General features: G+C 34.2%; 1 protein-coding gene across 16 annotated transcripts in view; it reads left to right on the forward strand.

The window, feature by feature from the left end:
- The window catches only part of CDC42BPA (CDC42 binding protein kinase alpha), a 302,649-nt gene that overhangs the window by 200,193 nt on the left and 79,000 nt on the right, over positions 1-23,456 (forward strand). For 13 of the 16 annotated variants that reach the window (XR_010022324.1, XM_063082833.1, XM_063082832.1 and 10 more), the window contains exons 13-17: positions 761-1,003; positions 1,250-1,360; positions 11,966-12,213; positions 14,782-14,887; positions 22,364-22,488. Coding sequence is in view for 15 of the 16 variants with exons in the window: in XM_063082833.1 (XP_062938903.1) it covers positions 761-1,003; positions 1,250-1,360; positions 11,966-12,213; positions 14,782-14,887; positions 22,364-22,488 (833 nt within the window). In the remaining variant the exon portion in view is untranslated. The remainder of the gene's footprint in view (positions 1-760; positions 1,004-1,249; positions 1,361-11,965; positions 12,214-14,781; positions 14,888-22,363; positions 22,489-23,456) is intronic. The other 3 variants (XM_063082828.1, XM_063082830.1, XM_063082834.1) reach the window with 1 other exon arrangement.

Here is a 23,456-nt window from a genome sequence, read left to right on the forward strand (position 1 = left end):
CTTTTGTTATTTTCCTATTTTTATGATTTCCTCTTTTGTTTCATACACAACAATTTTATGTCAACATCTGATTGTTCTTATACCCAAATACCTATGGTGTTTATTATTTATTGTTTCTGTTCTTTGATTATGGTGGTTTGTTCTTTGGGCATTTGGGAATCTGTGGTTGTGAGCTCATATGTGTGCTCTTAATATGTGACAAACCCAGATTTCTTGGAAGTTCTTTCCCCCAAAGAAGATTTCCATTGCCTTTTAGTGAGAGGCAGGTGGTTGTATTGACCTGAGTCCTCTTTAGCCCCCTCTGAGTTCCTCCCTTTTATCAGGAGTCTCAGGTTTAGTTTTTCTCCTTGTTTCTGGCCTAAGGCTTTTTAGTCTCTACATCAAGGTCAATGCTTGTTTTTATCATTTGTAATCATTCAATGTTATAAAAAATATTTTACAAATATTTTTAAGTTTAACAAAATCTTTCTTTTGACCGTCATGTCTTACATTCCTGTACTTTTTACTCATTTGTTGGGAATTAAAGTACTAGAAGTGTAAATCAGCTGTTCCCTTACATTTAACATGTTAGCAAGAGGAATCGAGAACGTAAATAGGGCACCATGCCCTTAATATCTGTTCAAAAGTAGTTTATTTCCTTTAATTTTGTCCTGAAGTAAATAATTTTGGCTCTTCTTGACTTAATGATAGCAACTTTGATGGCCAAATTTGGTCTCTAGGTTGCAGATTGGTAACTTATATTCTTTTTACAAAACCGTAGGAACTAGTCCAGGCTAGTGAGCGATTAAAAAACCAATCCAAAGAGCTGAAAGACGCACACTGTCAGAGGAAACTGGCCATGCAGGAGTTCATGGAGATCAATGAGCGGCTAACAGAATTGCACACCCAAAAACAGAAACTTGCTCGCCATGTCCGAGATAAGGAAGAAGAGGCGGACCTGGTGATGCAAAAAGTTGAGAGCTTAAGGCAAGAGCTGCGCAGAACAGAAAGAGCCAGAAAAGAGGTTAGTAGTCAGGCAAATTTTGTAGTGCCCGTGGGGTAGTGACTAAAGGTGCTTTTTGAGACTAGTGAAACAATATGTATTTCATTCTTTAATTCTCTAGAAAAAGTTATTTTTATAGTTTGGTAATATTATTTAATATGAATTTCAACATTTGATTTATCCTCCTATTATAAGGTAAATTCACATGGGGAAAATGTTTTGTTTGAAAAAAAATTATAACCACGGATCTGCTTTTTTGTTTTAAAGCTGGAAGTTCATACAGAAACTCTAGCTGCTGAAGCATCTAAGGACAGGAAACTGCGTGAACAGAGCGAACACTATTCTAAGCAACTAGAAAATGAATTGGAGGGACTGAAGGTATGTTTTGATTTCACACTTAGGAAGCTTAATTAATTTTCTTCTCTTCAGGCTTGATGGGAATGTTAGTTTAAATCCTCTCCAGTGTAGAATGAAAACTGGCTGTTCTGCAAACCTACTATTCTTTCTTTCTTTATTTTTTTTTGGCAGATAGCCTGTATGGGGAAAACCTACTATTCCTAATTCTCATTCTTATTAGTAGGAAGCTGATACAGATTTCCTAATCATTCTGAAGAAAAGGGAGGACCACATTTAGTGGGGAGTAGGAATCTACCAGGAAGGAGTTAGGATAGTTATGAAGGACTACCTGGACAAGATGTACTGATCTCTGCATGGGAGTCATGGTTGGATATCCAGACCCTGTATGTATCTTGTGAATGACTCAGGAAAGGCTCAGGGGGTAGCCTTGCTGACACTGTTTTGGTCGGGATGAGATGAGTAACGGGCATGGGCTAGCACATTGCAGCATAAGTTGCTTTGCATGGGAAATAATCGGGCCGTCTCTGGAATCAGACTACCTAGTTTTAACTTCTAGCTTCGTAAATTACTAGCTTTGTGACACTGGACTAAAGTTAATGTCTTTATTACCTTCCTGTTCTCATCTGTAAAGCCCTATTTCATGTCAGGAGTATACACATGCATTTGTAAGTTGACATAAGTGCACAGTAACTATTAATATAATAATGTTATGTATGTCGAAGTGAGTGAATTAGGATTAAATTGCCTTCATATTTCCACAACACTAAATAATAGTCTGAATGTAGTGTCTGCCTTTTCTTGACTCTAAACTTTGCCCATCTTGTTTCCTCTGCTTTGCTTGTCAGCCCCTATCCCACTTACTCCTTGTACAATCATGCCTAGTCTAGTGTCTTATTCACCCCAAAAATACGAGAATCAACATAAATGTCATCCTAGGAAGCCTGGGTACCCTTTCTGCACTGTTTTAGAATTCTGTTAATATATGTAGCATAGTAATTATTATCATTATTACTTTATTATTACTTATTGTAATCATTTATTCGCAAATCTGTCACCTCACCTAAGCTGTGACCTAGCTTATTAAAAACATGGATGGTGTATTAGTCCATTTCTGTTGCTTATAATAAAATATTTGAAACTGGGTGGTTTATAAAGAAAACAAAATGTATTGTTTGTGGTTTCTGAAGCTGGGAAATCCAAAGTCCATCTGGTGGTGGTAACAGTGACCAAGGGGTCTCACATTGCAAGATGGCAGGAGCAGAGAGACAGACTCTCCTCTTTTGTTAAAGCCCTCAGAACCATGCTCCTGACCACCATTTTTAATCCATTCACTACTGCATGGTCCTGAAATCTAATCACCTCTTCAAGGTTCCACCTTTCAGTTACCATAATAGGATTTCCCACCTTCAGCAGTCACAGTGGGGGTTAAGTTTCTAATACATAAAACTTGGGGGGTACAATTTAAGCTTCATTGAGTTTGGGGGGGACATAATTCAGTCCATTACAGCCAGGTATACAGTAGTCCTCCCCTTATCCGAGGGGGATACATTCCAAGACCCCCAGAGGATGCCTGAAGCTGCGGATAGCACTGAATGCAATTGCTCTCAGTTGGGACACGTTTCCATTCATGTCTTCAATCACAAATTTAATGCCTTTTCTATCTTAAATAAGCAGTTAACACACACTATGGCTGTAACTTTTGTAATTGGAGGTGTGATAGCAAAGCTAGCACAAATTTCTTTTTCCTTCTTCACAGTTTCATGGATAGAAGATTTGTTCTTACAGTAGACCTTAGCAACCTCAGTATATGATTATTTTCTTATTAAGTTGAGAACTTTCACCTTTTTACTTAAAGGAATCATTTTATGACTTTTCTTAAGCATATTCGAATTGCCAGCCTCACTATTCTTGCACTTTGGGGCCATTCTTAAGTAAAATAAGGGTTATTTGAACACAAGCATTGTGATGCTGCTGCAGCCAATCTGATAACTAAGACAGCTGCTAAATTACTAACAGGCAAGTGGTGTATGCAGCTTGGATATGCTGGACAAAGAGATGGTTCAAGTCCCAGGTGGGATGGAGCGGCTGGTGTGAGATTTCATTGCACTACCCAGAATGGCATGCAATTTAAAACTTATGAATTATTTATTTCTGGAATTTTCCATTTAATATTTTTAGACCAGTGGTTGACTGTGGGTTAACAAAACCGTGGAAAATGAAACCATGGATAAGGGGAGACTACTATATTATTAATATTTAGTGCTTGTTTAATAAATGTGTTAATAATTGAATCATGTAGTAGGATTGGTCTGAACTTAAGTTTTCTCTAATGATTGAATATCATTGGTTGCAAGTAAGATTTCTATGCTATATAGAGATATGAACTCTTGATTTTATTTCTTGGGTTTGTTTTGGTTCATTATGAATGCACAGGCTTGGTCAGCTTTACAAAGTAGAGATGTGTCTTTTTATATACATCTGTGTCTCTAGAGCAGGATTAGTATGTAGAAGTCATTACATTACTGGCTCAAATCCTTTTCAGTCTAGTCAGGGCCTGCTTTGTCATTGGATAGTAAGAATGAATTATAAAGCGCAAACTGGAAGTTTTCATTTGAGGAAATTGAGACTCAGAGGAGTTAAGGATTTTGAACTCTATCATAAGTGATAGAGTACAGTTTAAACCCAGGTTTCCTAACTGTCAGTACTATTTTCTGTCTAGCAGTTTGCTTTTAATTTTTTTTCTTTAGTAAGCACTTCTGCATTGGAAACTCTGAATTACTATATTTATCTACTTGTCAAACACTCATAATCTCTGTGTCATTTATAAATTTGAGATAATAGTAGAACTACCCAGTAAATAAGTTAATGCATTTAAAGTTCTTTGACCAGGGCCTGGCACATAGTAAAGGCTCAGTAAGTGTTCTTTATGATTATTAATATACTGTGATTTCCTTAGGATATTTTCTAAAAGTCGGATTTCTTGGTCAAAAAATATATACATACTAATTTTGAAACGTATGTCAGCTCATTTAAAGATAGTAGGAATCTTCATTAATAGTACTTTTCAACAGACTTAAAAGGAGAAATAGAAAGTCCTACGATAAAAGCTAGAGACCTCAATATCCCACTTCCAATAATGGATAGAACGTATAGACAGAAGATCAATAAGAATATTGAGGTTTTGAACAACACTATAACCAACTAGACCTAACAGATATATTTAGAACTTTCCACTCAACAACAATAGAATGCACATTCTTTTCAAGTGCACATGGCAAATTCTCCAGGGTAGACCTATGTTAGATCACAAAACAAGACTCAGTAAATGTAAAAAGATTGAAATCACACAAAGTATCTTCTCCAACTACAATGGAATGGAGGTAGAAATCAATAACAGAAGGAAAACTGGGATGTTCAAAAATATGTGGAAATTAAACAACACACTCTTTAACCACCAATGGGTCAAAGAAGTGATCACAAGGAAAATTAGAAATTACTTAAAGATGATTGAAAATGAAAACACAGCATTCCAAAACTTAATGGGATGCAGTGAAGGCAATGCTCAGAGGGGAATTTATAGCTGAAAATGTCTGTATTAAAAAGGAAGAAAGATCTCGAATTAATAACCTAACTTTTTACCTTCAGGAACTAGACAAAAAGAGCAAACTAAACCCAAAGATAGCAGAAGTAAGGAAATAATAAAGATTAGAGCAGAGATATAGAGAGCAGAAAAATAACAGAAAGAATCAATGAATTTAGAAGTAGTTCTTTAAGAAGATCAACAAAACTGACAAGCCTTTAGCTAGACTAACAAGAGAGAGAAAAGATGCAATTAACTAAAATTCAAAGTGAATGTGGATACTTTATTACTGACCAACAGAAAACAAAAGAATTTATAAGAGAATACTGTGAACAATTGTATGCCAACAAAGTAGATAACCTAGATAAATGGACAAATTCCTAGAAGCACACAAATAACCTAAAGTCACTCAAGGCAAAATATAAAATCTCAACAGACCTATAACAAGTAAAGAGATTAAATCGGTAATCAAACACCTTCCAACAAATAAAGTTCAGGACCAGACGGCCTCACTGGTGAATTGAATAACCATTTAAAGAAGAATTAACACCAGTCCTTTCAAACTCTTTCAAAAATAGGAGAGGAGAGAAAACTTCCAAATTCATTCTATGAGGTCAGTATTACCCTGAATACCAAAGCTAGATAAAAACATCACAAGAAAACTATAGACCAGCATTCCTTATGAATATAGGTGCACAAATCCTTAACAAAATCCTAGCAAACCATTCCAAAAGCATATTATAAGGATTATACACCATGACCAAATGGGGTATACCCTGAATGCAAGAGTGGTTGAACATAAGAAAATCAGTTAATGTAATTCATCATGTTAATAGAACCAAAGGAAAGAAAACACGTGACCATCTTTACTGATGCATAAAAGTCATTTTTCAAAGTCTAACATTTTTTCATGATAAAAACTCTTAGAAAACTAGGAATAGAAGGGAGCATCCTCAACATGATAAAAGGCATTTATGAAAAACACACAGCTAACATTATACTCAATGGTGAAGGATGGAAAGCTTTCCCCTTAAGATCAGTAATGAGGCAGGATGCCCATTTTCACCATTGCTATTCACTATTACTGGAGATGCTAGCCTAAGCAATTACACAAGGAAAAGAAATAAAAGGCATCCAGATTGGAAAGGAAGAAGTAAAACTACCTCTATTCACAAATGATATAATCCTATGTATAGAAACCCCCCCAAATACACAAGAAAGTTACTACAGCTTGTAAACAAATTCAACAGAGTTGCACGATGCAAGATCAACACACAGAAACCAGTTGTGTTTCTGTAAACCCACAATGAAGAATCTGTAAAGGAAGTTAAGAAAGCAGTTTCATTTGCAGTACCATCTAAAGAATAAAATACCTTGGAAAAAATTTAACCAAGGAAGTTGAAAACTTGTACACTGAAAATTACAAAACATTGCTGAAAGGAATTAAAGAAGGCCTTTATAAATGTAAAGACATCCCATGTTTACATATGGGAGAATTTAATATTTTTGAGATGAAATACTACCCAAAATGAAGTACAGATTCAACTCAATCCTTGTGAAAATTCCAACGGTCTTCTTTGCAGAACTGGAAAAGCCAGTCCTCAAATTCATATGGAATTGTAAGGGGCCCGAACAGCCAAACAATCTTAAAAAAGGAGGACAAAGTTAGAGAACTCCACACTTCTCAATTTCAAAACTTATTACAAAGTCACAATAATCAAAACAGTGTGGTGCTGTCATAAGCATAGACATATAGACCAGTGGAATGCAGTTGAGTCCAGAAATAAATGCATGTATCTATGGTCAATTGATTTTTAACAAATGTGCTAAGTCCATTAAATGGGGGAAGGAATACTCTCTTCAACAGATGTGCTGGGATAACTGGATATCCACATGCAAAAAAAAATAAGTTGGTCACCTGCCTCACACCATATACAAAAGTAACTCAAAATGGATCAACCACCTAAATGTGAGAGCTATGAATATAAAACTCTTAAGAGACCTTGGATTTGACAGTGGATTCTTAGGAATGATACCAAAAGTATAAGGAACAACAACAAAAATAAATAAATTGGACTTTATCAAAATAAAAACTTGTGTGCATTGTATCAAAGGACATTATCGAGAAAGTGAAGACAGCTTGATGAAAGAAAATATTTGCAAATCATATATCTGATTACAATTTAATATCCACTTTTTATAAAGAACTCCTACAACCCAACAACAGAAAGAAAACCCAATAAAAAACAGGCAAAGGGCTTTAATAGACATTCCTCCAAATAAGATATGCAAATGGCCAATAATCACATGAAAAGATGCTCAACATCATTAGTCATTAGGGAAATGCAACTTAAAACCAAAATGAGGTACCACTTTATACTTATTAGGATGGCTAAAATTAAAAAGAAAGAAACATAAAATAGGTGTTGACAAGGATGTAGAGAAAGTGGAACCCTCGTACATTGCTTGTGGGCATATAAAATGATATAGCCACTTTTGAAAACAATTTGGTGGTTCCTCAAAAGGTAAGCATAGAACCACCATATGACCCAGCAGTTCCACTCCTCGGTATGTATACCTCAAATATTTGAAAGCAGATACTTTGGATACTTTACACCAGAGTTCATTGAAGTATTATTACAGTAGTCAAAAGGTGGAAACAGCTCAAGTGTTCATCAACAGATGGATAAACAACATACTATATACATATAACAGAATATCATTCAGCCATAAAAAGGAATGAAATTCTGATACATACTACAACAGGGCTGAATCTTGAAAACCTTGTGCTAAATGAAAGAAACCAGACACAAAAGGACAAATATTGTATGAATCCACTTATATGAAATATATAGAATAGGCAAATTCTTGGAGACAGAAAGTAGAATGACGTTCTACAGGGTCTACAGTTGAGGGGTGGGGTGGGACAGGGAATTAATTCTTAATGGTTACAGAATTTTTCTTTGAGATGATCAAAAAATTTCAGAAATACATATGGTAATGTTTGTACAACATTTCAAGTGTAATTAATGCTACTGAATTATACACTTAACGATGGTTAAAATGGAAAATTTTGATATATATATTTTACCACTTAAAAAATAGTAACATAATATACCAGTAACCAAAATAATTGCATTTTCCATGTTGAGTGGGTGAATTATATGGTATGTGAATTATGTCTCGATAAAAATTTTGTTGATAAAAAGAATATTTTCCAGTTGTTATATGCTACTAGATTGCCTTGTGAGTTTTTTTTGTTTGTTTGTCTTTTTACCCTATTGTGTTAGGTTTCTAGGGCTGCTGTTACAAAGTACCACAAAGTGGGTGACTGAAAAAGCAGAAATGTATTGTTTCAGTTCTGGAGGCTAGAAGTTCAGAATCAAGGAGTTGGAAGGGTTGCCTTCTGGTGGTTGCTGGCGATCTTTGGTGTTGCTTGATTTATAGATGCATCACCCCCATCTTTGCCCTCATGTTCACATGGAGTTCTCGCTGCGGGCATGTCTCAGTGTCCAAATTTCTCCTCTTTATAAGGACATAGTCATATTGGGCTCACTCTAATGACCTCATTTTAACTTGATTACCCCTGAATGATGCTAATTTTAAATAAGCTTACATTTTGAAGCACTACTGGTTGCTACGGCTTCATATTAATTTAGGGGGGACACAATTCAACCCAGAACACATTTTTCACTTAACGGTGTAATAACATTCTTGCTTATTATTACAGAATTATCACAAATGTGATTCAATTATAGTTTAAGAATATCCACATAGCTAATTCTCTGCTATTAAATGTTTAGCTTGTTTTTACTTTTGTAGTAATCTAATTGCTGTGAACACCTTTATGCACTGCTTTTTCTGTATCATTTTCTTAGAAAAGATAGCTAGAAATAAAATTAGCAGATTTTTTTTTTTTTTTTTTGGGAGCTGGCCAGTAAAGGAGAAAATTAGCAGATCATTTTAAGGCCCTTGATAAATGTCACAGATCTTTGCAAATATAAGAGGCCAAAAAAGTTATAACTGTTTTTTTACATTTCTCAGTTTTTTAGTGGATTGTTTATTATTCATATTTTCTTTGTGAATTCTCTCTGTAAGTCATTTGCCCATTTAATTTTGTAGTCTAATATTATCTATCAGTTTGTATAAATTCTCTTTGTACAGTATTTTCAGCAACAATTTTATCCATTTATTATGTGCTCTTTATTTGGGTCTTGTTTCTTTTTAAAATTGTAGAAGGTTTGGTTATCTTTTCCTCAGTGTGTCTTCTGTTGCCTCAAAGCTTGGCTTGTCCTTCCCTTTCCAGAGTTTTGATAAGTATTTAATTCTGCTTTCTTCTGGATGTTTTTATGAGGTTTAAAAATATTTAACTCTTTAATCTATTTTGAATTTGTTTTGCTAAACGCTCTAACACGAAAATCATTTTGTTCTTTTATTGCTAGTTTGTAATTCCATTTATTTATTAATTACTGCCTTCCCCACTGATTGAAGATATCTCATGTATTGAATTGTTATTTTGAGGAGGAGATCAGTTACAGTAATACTTCATTAAATATTTAAAGTATGTTTTAATATCTGAAAAGAACATTCTCAGCACCCCCTTCCTTATTCATGATTCTCTTTGGTACTTTTACCAGTTTGTTTTTGCCCACAGACTAGAAACATTTGTTCCCATCACCTCCTATCCCCAGCACCCCGCCCCACATTAAGAAATAACTTTTTATTAGAATTACATGGAAAATAATTTGAAAAATATTGAATACATGTACATTTAATCTTCCCTTTCAAGTACCTGTTATATTTCTGTATTGTTTCAAGTCTTTTGTATCTTTTATCAAGACTTGCAGTTTTTTAATATAAATCAGAGAAATTTCTCACTATTATTATTCTTCATGTTTGCATGTATATTACTGTATGGTGTTTTCTTGTTTTTGATATTAACAATGAATATTTTTATTATGCTTTCTTATTGCTTATTCTAATATCTAAAAGTATTGATTTGTGTTTATCTTATATACTGTTGTTTTATTCAACTCTATCAATTCTAACAATTCTCAGATTCATTTGTATTTTCTGTGTGAACAATTAAATAGAAATGATAATGATGTTATTACTTCTGTTTATAATATTCCTTTCTTTTAACTATTTTACATATTGGTTAGTATCTAAAGTTAATATTACATAAGAGTGATCATGGAAGACATCCTTTTTGCTGCTGTTATTCCTGGATTTACTGGACATACTTCTGATGTTTCGCCCTTAATTATTATTTTGTCTCATCGTTCGAAATGGATACTTTTTTACAGTAGAAGTATTACCATACTCTTTTTTATGGCTATATGTGGGACCTGGGGTAGTATTTGGAATTATTATTGGATCAAATAATATTTGATCAAATATTTGTCAAATACTTTTGGGCAGGTGTATCTATTGAGATTATCATTTGAATTTTAAAATTTAATCTTTTAAAATAATGCATTTTATTTTACACATTGATAAGTTTGCTAATATTAAATTACCTTCAATTCCTGCAATAAAGCCCTTTATTTTGTGGTAGCTTGTTCTTTTTAAATTTTGTTTGTCAGTATTTTATTAGTCTTTTTACATTCTTTTCAGTAAGTGATGTGCATCTGTAACTTTAATTGGTAATATGTTTGTTAGGTTTTGATTTCAAGGGAAATTTTTCTTTAAAATTTCTTGTAACATGCTGCTGCCATCCCAAAAGCCAAACTAAACAGAACAGCAAACTAAAAGTGTTCTTTAGGTGATTAGAAAAATGAAAGAGTAGTGTAGGTCAGTGGTCAGTGATGCAGATGTCAGTTTAGGCATCATTTCCATAGAGATGCTTAAGAGCAAGAATCTGACTTGCTCTGTCTCTTCCAAATTTAGGGAGAGTTTTGCATGCCAGGCTACCTCAGAAACCACTGCACAATCTGGATCTGGCACATGATAAGTATTTCTTAAGTAAATGGTTAAACATTGCAGTGGATACCCCAGTGCTGTTTGGCCCACATTGATTTCTTTGTTCTTTCGTAATTATGTACCTTAGATGTGAAGGAGCCAGCATATTTTTCTTCCAACTTTAAATCAAATGCCTTTACCAGTTTTTCAACCCTTACGACTGACTTCAAAAAAGGACACAGTGTCCCTCCATATCTTGATTCCTTGTTGTCACTAAACATAAACCTAGAGGTTCTATTAGTTTTAAAAGTTTTATTGCTGATCACTTGGGGAAACAGATAGGATATAACAAATTAATGGCATTTGGAAAGTAACAGACCTCAGGAAATCTTACAATCATAATCTCTAGTCCGTATGTTTTTGTTTACCCTTTAAGCGGTACCTGGAAGAACCTTTAGACTTTACATTTTCTTTTCTGTCTTGTTACTGAGAGGTTATTTCAGCCTAATTTCTAAGAAGGGGGATTTCAACCAAATTTCTCCTCCTCCTTAATGTCCTATCTAAAAGTGTAGAGACATACTATTTTTTTCTAGCGTGGATATGAAGGAGATGTTAGTTTAGACCTTTGTTGTTTCTCTCTGGACTACTGCAAAAGCTCCCTGTCTTTTCTTTTTTAGATTCCAGCTCTATCATTCTCCCCCACCCTCTGCCATTTTAATCCTTTAAGGACACAAATATGCTTAAAACTTTTTATTGGTTCCTCATCAGATATAGTATGCAGTTAGATTTTCCCTCACTTCATACACCAACAATAATTCCAAATAAATTAGAAATTTAAATGTAAAACAAGAACTCATATAAGTACCAGCAGAAAGTTCAGATAAATATGTAATTTTGGTGTGAGAAGACTTTTAAAAAAACAACAACAAAGACACAGATAGTAAACAGTGTAAACTGAGGGAAGTATTTGCAATATATGGCAGACAAAAAGTTAATAGCCTTAATACAGATAGAGTATTGTTTTTGTGTGATAATATACAAAAATAATATGCAGTTATATGAGCACTGCTTTATGTTACAGACAGGAGTTATTGATATTTTATTATTTTTGTAGATGAACTAATCTTTTGTTATTATGTCTATAGCAAAAACAAATTAGTTACTCACCAGGGGTATGCAGCATAGAGCACCAGCAAGAGATAACCAAACTAAAGACTGACTTGGAAAAGAAAAGCATCTTTTATGAAGAAGAATTATCTAAAAGAGAAGGAATACATGCAAATGAAATAAAAAATCTGAAGAAAGAACTGCACGATTCAGAAGGCCAGCAACTTGCTCTAAACAAAGAGATTATGATTTTAAAAGACAAATTGGAAAAAACGAGGAGAGAAAGGTAAGAATCAAGTTATTTGCTCATCCAATAGGTATTTATTATTGTCAGGTAATCAAGATACATAGGCAAGAAACACGTCCTAGTCCTCAAGGAGACCAAAGTCAGGATTGGTAAATAGGAAATTATAATACAGCATGATAAGAAAGCAAATGGGATAAGTATTTAAGCATGTGTAGGAGAGGCACAAAGTATAACTTTGGTACATCTAAGCTTTCTGGACAAAATTACGTTGAGACCTAAGAAATAAGAAAGAAGTAGTTGGGAAGAGTGTCCAGGCAGAGATAGCAGAATGTGCTGAGGTCTAAAGGAAAAGGAGAGTATTGCACATTCAGAAAATGAAAGCTGTTTGTTATGGCGGAAGTGTATAGAGAAAAATGGGAGTGGTGAGAAATGAGGCTGGAAAGGAAAACAGAGGCAGGTTTGTGAAGGGTTGTAAGGTGATTGCACTTACCCGAAGGCCACTGAAGGAAGGTGACCTGATTATTTTTTTTATTTTTGAATTGTCACTCTTGCTACTGTGTGGAGAATGGATTGGGAGGAGCAGACTGGAGGTAGGAATCCAACTGTGGGCGATGAGCTGGTGGACCTCAGATGATGATGGTGAAGATGGAGAGAAGTGGAAGGTGGTTGGATTCTGGTCTGCTGAGAAGACAGAGGCTGGAGGATGTAATGACCAGCTCAGCTGCGAGAGATGAGGGAGCAGGAGAAATGATGGTGCTCAGGTTTCTAGATTTCAGGGAATTGGGTATATGTTTTTGTCATAGTCAACTTTTTTTGTTTGGATGGCTAGCCAGTATGGGGATCCAGTCATTGTCAACTTATATTGGAAACCCGAGGTTATAAAATTTGGTGCATTCATTTACTCAACAAAACTTTTCTACTGTGTGTAAAGAAAGCACTGTTGTAGGTACTGGGAAAATAGCAGTGAACAAAAGCCCTGTTCTTGTGGAGCTCTCCTTTAATATGGTGAAAGCCAACAAAGTAAATAAGTAAAATGTAGAATATATTAGCGAATGATAAATGCTAAGAACAAAAAATAAAGCAGGGGATGGGGGCTACAAGGCAGTGAGGATGACCAGGGAAAATTATACCGAGAAGGTGACTTCTCAGTAAAGACTGAGGAAGGTGAGGGAGGTGTTTGTACAGACTTATGAGAAGAGCATTCTACAAGTCTGTTAAAAAAATAGTGAGGAGGCCAGTGCTGCTGAAATGGAGCTAAGGGGTAACAATAGCGGAGATGAGTTGAGGGACCAGATCATGTAAAGTCGTATAAGTCTTTTTTGGTTGACTTATAGTTGTTTGCTCCGAGTAAAACCATTGCAGGGAATTATTGCAGGATATTGAGAGAAAAGTAAGAAGTACTGACTTGTGTTTTAACAGGATTTTTCTGACTCCTGGGTTAAGAAGAGTCTGAGTTTGAATTAGGTAAGAGGAAAAGCAGCGAGGCCACTTAAAAGGCTGTTGCAATAATCCAGGCAGAAGATGGTGGTGGTTGGGCCTCAGGTGGTGACAAAAGGGATAGTTAGAAATGTTAAACTTTTAATGTTCTTTGAAGGTAAAAATAATGGTATTTGTTGATGACCTAGATATGGAATGAGAGGGAAAGAGGAAGAGTCAAGGATGCTACTCAGGTTTTTGGTCCAAGCAATTGGGAGAATATAGTAACTGTTTAGAGAGGAAGACTCCAGGAAAGTTTGGGATGGGAGTATTATCAAGAACTCATTTTAAATAGTTAAGTTAGAGATGCCAAGCAGGCTGATATATAGACCAGCCTGGATTTCAGAGCCAGAGATAAAATCCTCAAGTATTTAATCACTTACGTGATATTTAAAGCTGTGAAACTGGATGGAGATCACTTAGTGAATGAGTGTAGACAGAAAGGAGGTCTTAGAGCTGAGCCTGGGCACCTAATCTTTAAAAGTTGAGAGATGAGAAAGAACCAGCAAAGTGGATAGAGAAAGAGCAGCAAGAGAGATGGGAAGAAAACCAGGCAAATTTGGGTGTCCTGGAAACCAAGTGAAGAAAGTATATCAAATCTGTTAACATGTCGGTTAAGTCTGAGTCAGGTAGGGTAAGGACTAAATAATGGTATTTGAGTTTAGCAATGTGAAGGTTATTGGTGAATTTGGTAAGAACAGTTTCAGTGGAAGAATTGGGGCAAAGACCTGTGTAGAGCTATGCTAATTGACTAGGATAATTGTCAGAATCCTGCTGATGTAGCCAATTGTATGGCTAGGCAATTCATAACTAAAGCGAAAATGTTCCATTATTTTAGTTACACTAAGTTTTCCATTTGTATTGTCAGGGCTAGGGCTCACAATTGCTTGGCACCTAGTAGGCATGCCAGAAATATTTGTTAAGTGAATATTTGTCAAATGAATGCTGAAAAAATCAGCATAATTGTTTTGTAAATTTTTGGAAAGAGTTTTCATCAGGCCTGTCATTGCATATAACCATGTTGTATTCTATGTGAATAATGTTCCTGGAGTTCAATCTGATATTTTTCAAGTTTTCAGGTGACCTTTAATTCAGTTCCTTTTTTTTTCCTTTTATGTTTTGAATTGTTAGTCAAAGTGAAAGGGAAGAATTTGAAAATGAGTTCAAACAACAGTATGAACGAGAAAAAGTGTTGTTAACTGAAGAAAATAAAAAGCTGACAAGTGAACTTGATAAGGTGAGTGATTCAATATCATTTATATTAATTGAGCATGTACATGCTAGATGTTCAATATTGTGATAGGAATTATGGTATAATTTTATATTTGATGTACATTTTTGTTTTAATAGTCCTGATAAGCTATGATTGCTTGTATGATACAGGCAATTTTTCATTATACCAATCTGTGACAGGAGTCCTCTGGAGAGAGAGTTTTGCTTATCTCATCTTATTCTTTATCCCATTTATTTTTTGAGCCTCTATTCATCTCAGTTACCATCTGTGCTCTTTTTCACTCTTTTCTCTCACATTCATCACTTACCCTGTTATGGGTGGCTGAGTTTCTGGCTGGCTAAGTTCAGGCTGGCTCTTGGTGAGAGCATGAACAATTAGGCCAAACTTGGAGAGATTATAACAACTATTATTTCATATTCACAATGGAGAACTGATGATAACTAGAAATGATACCAGGGGTAGGTCTTAATCCAAAGAAACCAACTTTGCCTAAACTCTAGCTTGAATAAAGAGAACTGTGTATTGTCCTTGTAAATAGCCACATTTATGAACAAAATTTCAAATACTTAAAGGAATTTTTTTCCATTTACTATTTCAGATTTCCCAAACTGCCACTGTCCTGTATTTCTTGTGCCAATTCCTGACAAACAGTTGTAAAAATCCTAATATTGACCAGAAATTTAAATAATTCTATTTATATTTAAATAAGAAGGGCTAGATAATTACTTTTTATAATGATTTCTAAGATTTTCATCCAATAAAAGTATTATGTTCAATTATTAGTCATTCCAATAACAGATTGAAAGACCATGATTAAATAGTCATAAGATAGAATCTCTACATTCTTTTTCAACTTTCCATTATTTTGTGAATAGCTTTCTACTTCTCTCACTACTTTCCCCATGATTATTTAGCATTTAAAAAATCCTAAATAGGCATTTAAGGCATTTAAAGATGACTTTGCTTGTTTGGTGGAAAACTACTTGAGAAACAATGCTTATAGTTCATTTTGTAAAGTCTTATAAAGCTAGTGTACAAAGACATTGTGGAACATAGCTGAAATAGTAAGTAGCATAAATGAATTTTTTAAACTGTGAATAGTGTATGAACTTTATTGTATAACTCTTCGTTATTTCTGCTAAAATAACTTTCTGCTATTTTAACTTTATCCAAATAGGTCACATAATTGTTATTTCATTGTTATTTCATGTGTTTGACTAATATGGCTACAAAATATATATATATATATATGTAATTAAACCCTAAAAGGCCACTTGATGTAGAATTAATTACTCAGCAGATTACCTGGTAAAAGATGTTATTACAGTTTAAGAAAAATTACATTGGAAAATAGTCAAACTGAATGTCGGTCAGATTTTGCATTCAACCCTTGTTTTGATTTCATTATTAGCCATAAAGTTCTGCTGAGTTTACCAAAAATATATATTTAGAAAGAATATTTTAAAAATACTCTTTGATTAAAATTGTATCATGATCTTACTTAGGCCTAGTGCACACAGTGAAGCCTCCTTGATGAGGCCTGAGGGATAGTATATAAAAAACAAAACATTTCCTTTTCTTGCTAAATTGAAAGATATGACATAGGATATGAATAGCACTTGGAGAGCAAATTCATATAGTAGGCAAGTATTTAATGACAAATGATTACAGGGAAATATTAATTCCTGAAGAAGTAGGGGAAGACCTGGGATCTGTGTTTCTATTTGAACCTCTGCTCTGTTTCTCATCCTTTCATTCAGTTTTTGCTTCTTTCTCTCCTTAACTCTCAGTGTTCGCTCTTTCCATTTATTTATTTTCCAGTTTGGTTTGAATTGTGTATTTTCTCCGAGAAAGATAACCAACAAATGGATTTATCATTGCTGCACTAACTGTTCCATTGGGAGCCAGCTCGAAGAGAACTGGATTTTATCACAACAGAATTTCAGATATAGAAACAAGAAAGCAATTATTAGGTTAATATTGAAGATGATATAAAGATACTCAGTTTTAAGCTCCAAAAATAAAAGTTAATAAAGAAAAAAAAATGGATGATATTTTCAGAAGTCTATAAGCTCCACTTTTTATTAAAAGAGAACTTATTGCAAATAAAATTAGCCATGTATGCCAGGGAATTAAATTGAATGGTTTACAGTAACTTGTATCTTGTTTTTAAGATATTTCACCAAAAAAAGGCAACATTACAAAAAATGTGGAAAATATTTGACATGAAAGTTACCCATAATCTCATCACCACAAAACAAGTATTTTAATTTTGTATGTTCCTGTCCAGGTTTTGCTGTATTCATATTATTCTATAATTGCAGTCATGTGAACATTCTGTTTACTAATCTGCCTTTTCACTTAAAGCATTTTTCCATATTCCTATATAGTCTTATATTTACTTTAGGCATGTCAATGTACAAATAGTAAAACCTCATTTCCAAACTTGGAAAACGAACAAATCGATTGAATTTACTATGTGCAGGTCCTCTTCTGAGTTTTGTATAACTCATTTAATATTCACAATAACTCTTTAGGTTATACCCTTTTATTCTTGCCATTTTATAGATGAAGAAACTGAGGCAAAAAAGGGTCGAGCTACTTTCCTAATCACAGAACTAGGAAGTGGCGGAATGGGAGTTGAATACAGGTATTCTGGCTCCCAGAGTCCATGCTTTTATTTGGTAATAATGCAGAGGTTAGCTTTTCTTGACCAATACTAAACAGATGAAACAATCTTTTAAAAATTACTTGTGACTGTTGTGCTATAGCAATTCAAAGTGTGCATTTTCTTCCTCCTCTTGCAAATCTTCACCTAATATCTCATCTACAAATTAGGTGGAAGGGCTGCCAAAAGTAGTGGCAATCAAAAAAGAATTCATTGCAGGAATTAGTGAAGAGAGAAGATGCTGTTTGTGCAACTCTCAGAAATGGCTGGTAGGTTTCTGGCTATTAAGAGATTGATGAATCCCCTCCAAAAAAAAAAAAAAGTTAAAAAATAAACAGATGTTCACAAAAAGAACCATTTTAGAGCTCTTGAAATTAACAAGAAAAAGACAACTACAGAACGTTGCTGAGATAAATTAAGTGATACCTGAACAAATGGAGAGATATACTATGTTAATGGATTGGAAGACTCAATATTGTTAAGATAGCAGTTCTCCTCAGATTGATCTATAGGTTCAGTGATATCCCTATCAAAATTCTGGTAGGCTTTCTTGTTGGAATTGATGAACTTACCCTTAAATTTATATGGGAATACAAAAGAACTAGAATAGTTAAAATATTGGGGGGGAAAAACCCTAAAAGCTGGAAGATTTACACTATGTAAATTTAATACTTATAAATATACAATAATCAAAAAATATAGTATTGGCTTAATGGAACAGAACGAAGAGTTCAAAAATAAGCCCTCACATTTATGGTCAATTGGTTTTCAACAAAAGTGCCAAAGCAGCTCAGTGGGAAAAGGTTAATCTGTTCATGTGAAACTGGAACAATCTCTGTACAAAACAAACAAACAAAAAATGAACTTAGACCTTCACCTCATACCTTATACAAAAAATTAACTCAAAGTAGATCATAAACTGAAATATGAGGTAAGTGTAGTTAGAAGAAAACCTTTGTGATTTGGGATTAAAGATTTCTTAGATGTGACATTAAAATCACAACTTGTGAGAGAAATATGATAAATTGGACTTCATCAAAATTTGAAAAAAATTAAGAAAGTAAAGAGACATGTACAGATGGGGAGGAAATATTTCCAAATTATTTATCTGATAAAAGACTTGTATTTATATACAAGTACAAGTATACTTGTACTACTACTCTTGAAACTCGATAATAAGCAATCCAAACAATCCAGTTTTTTTAAATAGGTAAAATAATTGAATAAACATTTCATGAAATATATATGAATAGCAAATAAGATGAAAAAATGTTCAATGTCAGGAAAATGCAACTTAAATCCACTGTGACCTGCTGCTCTCCACTCTCAAGAATGGCTATAATCAATAAGAGAAACCATGCCAACTATTGGCAGGGATATAGAGGAATGGGAACTTACACATTGCTCATGGAAGTATAAAGTGGTATAGCCACTGTAGAAAATAGTTTCAAAAATTCTCAAAAACTTTACATACACTTATTATACAACCCATCAATTCTTACAGACATTTACTCAAAAGAATTAAGAACATAGTTTCCTTAAAAGACTTGTATATGAATTTTTATAGCATCATTTTTGTAATAGTAAACAACTGGAAACAATGAAAATTTTCATAAACTGGTGAACGGAAAAACAGTGTATCATATCTGTATAATAGACTACTACTCAGCAATAAAAAGGAGTGAACTTATGATACATGCAATATTATTGAGGTTCAACCTCAATCATATAAGTGAAAAAGAAGCTGATATAAAAGACTACATGTTATATGATTTTATTGATATGAAATTTCTAGAAAAGGCAAATCTAAAGACAGAGAAAGCAGATCAGTGATGCCTGGAACTCAAGGTGGGAGCCAGGATCAACTGCAAACAGGCAAGGGGGAATTTCCCAGGTATTGGAAGTATTCCAGAACTGGATTGTAGCAATCATTGCACAACTGTTTAAATTTGCTAAAAAGCATTGAACTGTGCACTTATCATGGGTGAATTTTCTGTTATGTAAATTATACCTCAATAAAACTATTTTTTAAAAAAAGGTGGTAAACTACATTTTCAGAAGTGAGTGGCACACCCTGAAGTAACTTAAATCCTATGTTTGTAATAGGTACATCAGGGTGTGTGCTGGCAGTTATAGCTTCTTTGGATTTCGTTTTCTTCTGAGAAGACAAGGCAATTGAAGGTAGAATTAAATGGGGAATTACAGACAACTTGTGTATCAATAAACGATTTGTTCCTTTGGCAGAAAGGAAGAAACGAAACTTTGCGTTTGTGATTTGTGCCAAAAGTGCCTATCTTTGCACAGAAGGACAGATTAAAATACAAATACCAGAAACAAACCTGGGTCATAGGAGAATTCTTGACAACCTAGTATGCAGCCAACTATGACTTGTGGCCAAATATTGCTGTGGACTGTTTTCGTATGACCCACAAACTAAGAATGATCTTTACATTTTCAAATGGTTATTTTTGTTATGGCCAACGTCTGACGGGTAAAAGAAATTTGCCCACGAGAACCGGGTGATAGGATAAGGAAAAGAGTTTACTTCTGGCAGCCAGGGCTACGTAGGCCAATCGAGAAGCGCAGCCCCGAGTTGAAACCTCTCGCAGCTTTTATTTTTAGCTAGTCGGGAATTTTTCACGCCGGACACAATCTAGCCAAAGCAAGCAAGCCAGCGGTACATAAGCTAATTTTGCAGTTAGCCCTGTAGCCCCTCCCCATCCTGGATTCCCCATTTATTTTAGCAAGCAATTTGTACAGAAGCAGAATGCATATGTTAAGGTCAGTAGGGGTTGGGGCTTCCCTTAACATTTTTAAAAAAGAAGAAAAATATGTAATATACCATATGTGACCCAGAAAGGTGAAAATATTTATCTGTTTGTTTTAACTGGAAAAGTTTACAGACCCTTGAATTAGAACATGGTTTCAACCTGTTTAGTTAGTGTTCTTCAGAGAAACAGAACCAATAGGTTATGTATATATACAGAGACTTATTATAAAAAATTGGCTCAAGTGATTATGGAGTCCTCTAAGTAGTTTAATCCCTGATCTTTGTTTAGTCTAATTGTCTGTCAAAAATAGAAGTAAATAGTCCCTAGAGGAAGACATTATCCAGAGTCTCAAATTATCTCTAAAATTTTCATATACAATGTGTGGCATGCAGTAAAAAATTACCAGGCATACTAGCACACACAAGCAAATCACTGAAAACCAAGAGAAAAAACATAATAGCAAAAACTAAATTAAAAAAGGGAAAAAGAAAAGAAAACCAGGCAGTCTATACAAATAGACACACAGGAGTTCCCACTATGGAATTTTCACAAATGGACTTTAAGATAACTATGTCATATGTTCAAGAAAATGGACTTTAAAATAACTGTGTGGTATGTAGAAGACATGATGAAGAATTTCAGCAGACAACTGGAATCTATACAAAAGAGTCAACTAGAATATCTAGATGGGAAAATAAAATAGCCAAAATATCCAAGAGAAAGTTCTAACAGCAGATTGGAAAGAGCCAAAGAAAGGACGGGGTATGTTTTTTAAAAAAGACTAAATTATGGACAGGGATTAAAAAGTGTAGAAAAAGCAGAAAAGAGAATATGAGACATAGGGGACATGGTGAAAAGATCTAGCTTGCAAATATTTGGTTTCCCAGGAGGAGGAAGAAAGAGACTGTGGCAGAAGGAATATTTGAAGGGTTAATAGCACATAATTCTCCCAACCTATTTAGAAACTGCCACAAATTAAAGAATTGCCACAAACCCTAAAGGTAATAAGTAGAAATCAAACTCTGCATAGACAAGTCATAGAAGAACTGCCAAAAACCAACAACCAACATAAAATCCTAAAAGCAACCAGAGACAAAACATTATATTTAAAAGAGTAAAAGTTAGACCGAAAGCTGACTTTCCAACAGGAAACAAACAAATTGAATCTAGTAGAAAAGGACTGACATGTTCAAAGTGCTGAATTAAAATAACTGCCAACTTAGAATGTTATGTATAGAAAAATTATCTTTGAAAAGTGGACACAAAAATTCAGAAATTTAGAATACTCTGCGTAACAACCTACTTTCTTCAACAAGTAAATCATAAGAAAAATAAAAGTGTTGGAAGGAAACCTATAGATAAAGATGTAAAAAGACTTATCAAACCATTAAGCTGTGTTTATTTATTGGCATCATGATTCAATTTAACAAACTTAAAATATCTTAAGACATCTTGAAATAAGTGGAACTATGTGATATTAGGAAATTTTTGAATTTGTTTAAATATGATGTTGTGGTTATATTTAAAAAGAGAGCCTTATTTTTAGAGATGCACACAGAAATGTGTATGGATAAAGTTGTAGGATCTCTAGTGTTTGTGTCAGGATAGTACAAGAGGAGGTAAGAGGACAAGGGTATAAATTAAACAAAATTGGCAAAGTTGGGTGGTGGGCCATGGGAATTCACTTAAACACTGTCCGTTTTTGAATTTGCTTGAAATTATAATTTTTTTTTTTAAGACAAAGACATTTTCAGACAAAAAAAAAATGAGAGGTGATGTTACCAACAGATTTGGGCGATCTTCTGGCGAATGGAGAGTGTTCACAGAACTGATTCAGTGTAGGGTGCAGGGGAGAAGCAAAGAAAGAATTCAGAGAGTATTTGATAGCATTTGCAAATTCATTCATCAGAAGGGTACGTAATAATAAAAAGACAAGCATTGCTGAGTGGAAGATGGTGACTTACCAGATTGAACAGTAGGTATCTGAGTACCTTGAATTCCTGGTCCTAAAAGTCGTGCCCATTTAAAACTACCTTTCAGCTTACCACTTTGTATGAGAACTTAAGTTTGCACAACCAGCAGTTAGAAGAAGAGGTAAAAGATCTAGCAGACAAGAAAGAATCAGTTGCACATTGGGAAGCCCAAATCACAGAAATCATTCAGTGGTGAGTACTCTTTTAAGATGTGTTTTGTGGCTGATTGTGGACATATGTGTATGACCAAGTTGGTGTGAATTCCAGGAGGCTGCTAACATGTACTTTACCTTATTTGTCTGCTATGAAGGATAAGTTACTGATGTCTTCTTTTTGCTCAGCTGTGTTTTCTGTTATGTTCCTGTTTCCTAACTCCAACAGATGTCCCATACCAACTTTTACATAGCTTCATTGAAATCTGATATTTCTTTCTGAGAAAAGAAAATGTTATCCTACCTGAAGTCAGAGTTGGTTCTCAGAGAACCGAAGAAACTCATGTACTAGCTATGGATGTTGCTTTCAGAAAGCCTGAGAAAAATTTAGAAGCTGAAGATGCTGTTCTGTCACCTTTTCTCCTAATTTTAACAGATTAATTCACACATGGCATTTTAAAAACCTTAAATTATTACAGTTTAATTAACTGTTCCTTCAGCTCTCAGATTTAATTTGGAATATTTATCTTAGTAACCTTCACATTAATTCATTCATTATGTAATCATTATGGTGCTTATAAAAATTACATATTTTTATAATACACGGAGAAAGTAAAATACGAGGACTTTTTTCTAATAAAAACATGTAGCTTAACTTTTTATATTTAAATTTGTTACCCTTTTTGCCACATGATGGGTGTTTAATTTATATCGAAATCACTAGTTTCTTCACGTATCTATAGACTAGTCATTAGTTGGGAATTATAATTTTCTGTGATCATATTTTGGTTCATTTTCCATTTTCTTTACTTATACCAGATCAAGAGCCTCCTTCTTAGCTAAAATCAAAAGTGAATAAACACTTTACTTTCAAGTAATTTTACCCAAATGACTCAAGTATTTTGATATTGGCTTAACTGTAAAGCTCTTGTTTTGCGGGGGGGAGCTGGCTGGTGCAGGGATTTGACCTCTTGACCTTGGTGTTATAACACCACAATCTAACTGAGC

The sequence above is a fragment of the Cynocephalus volans genome, chromosome 18 (genome assembly GCF_027409185.1).
Source record: "Cynocephalus volans isolate mCynVol1 chromosome 18, mCynVol1.pri, whole genome shotgun sequence".
In the NCBI taxonomy this organism is placed as follows: Eukaryota; Metazoa; Chordata; class Mammalia; order Dermoptera; family Cynocephalidae; genus Cynocephalus; species Cynocephalus volans.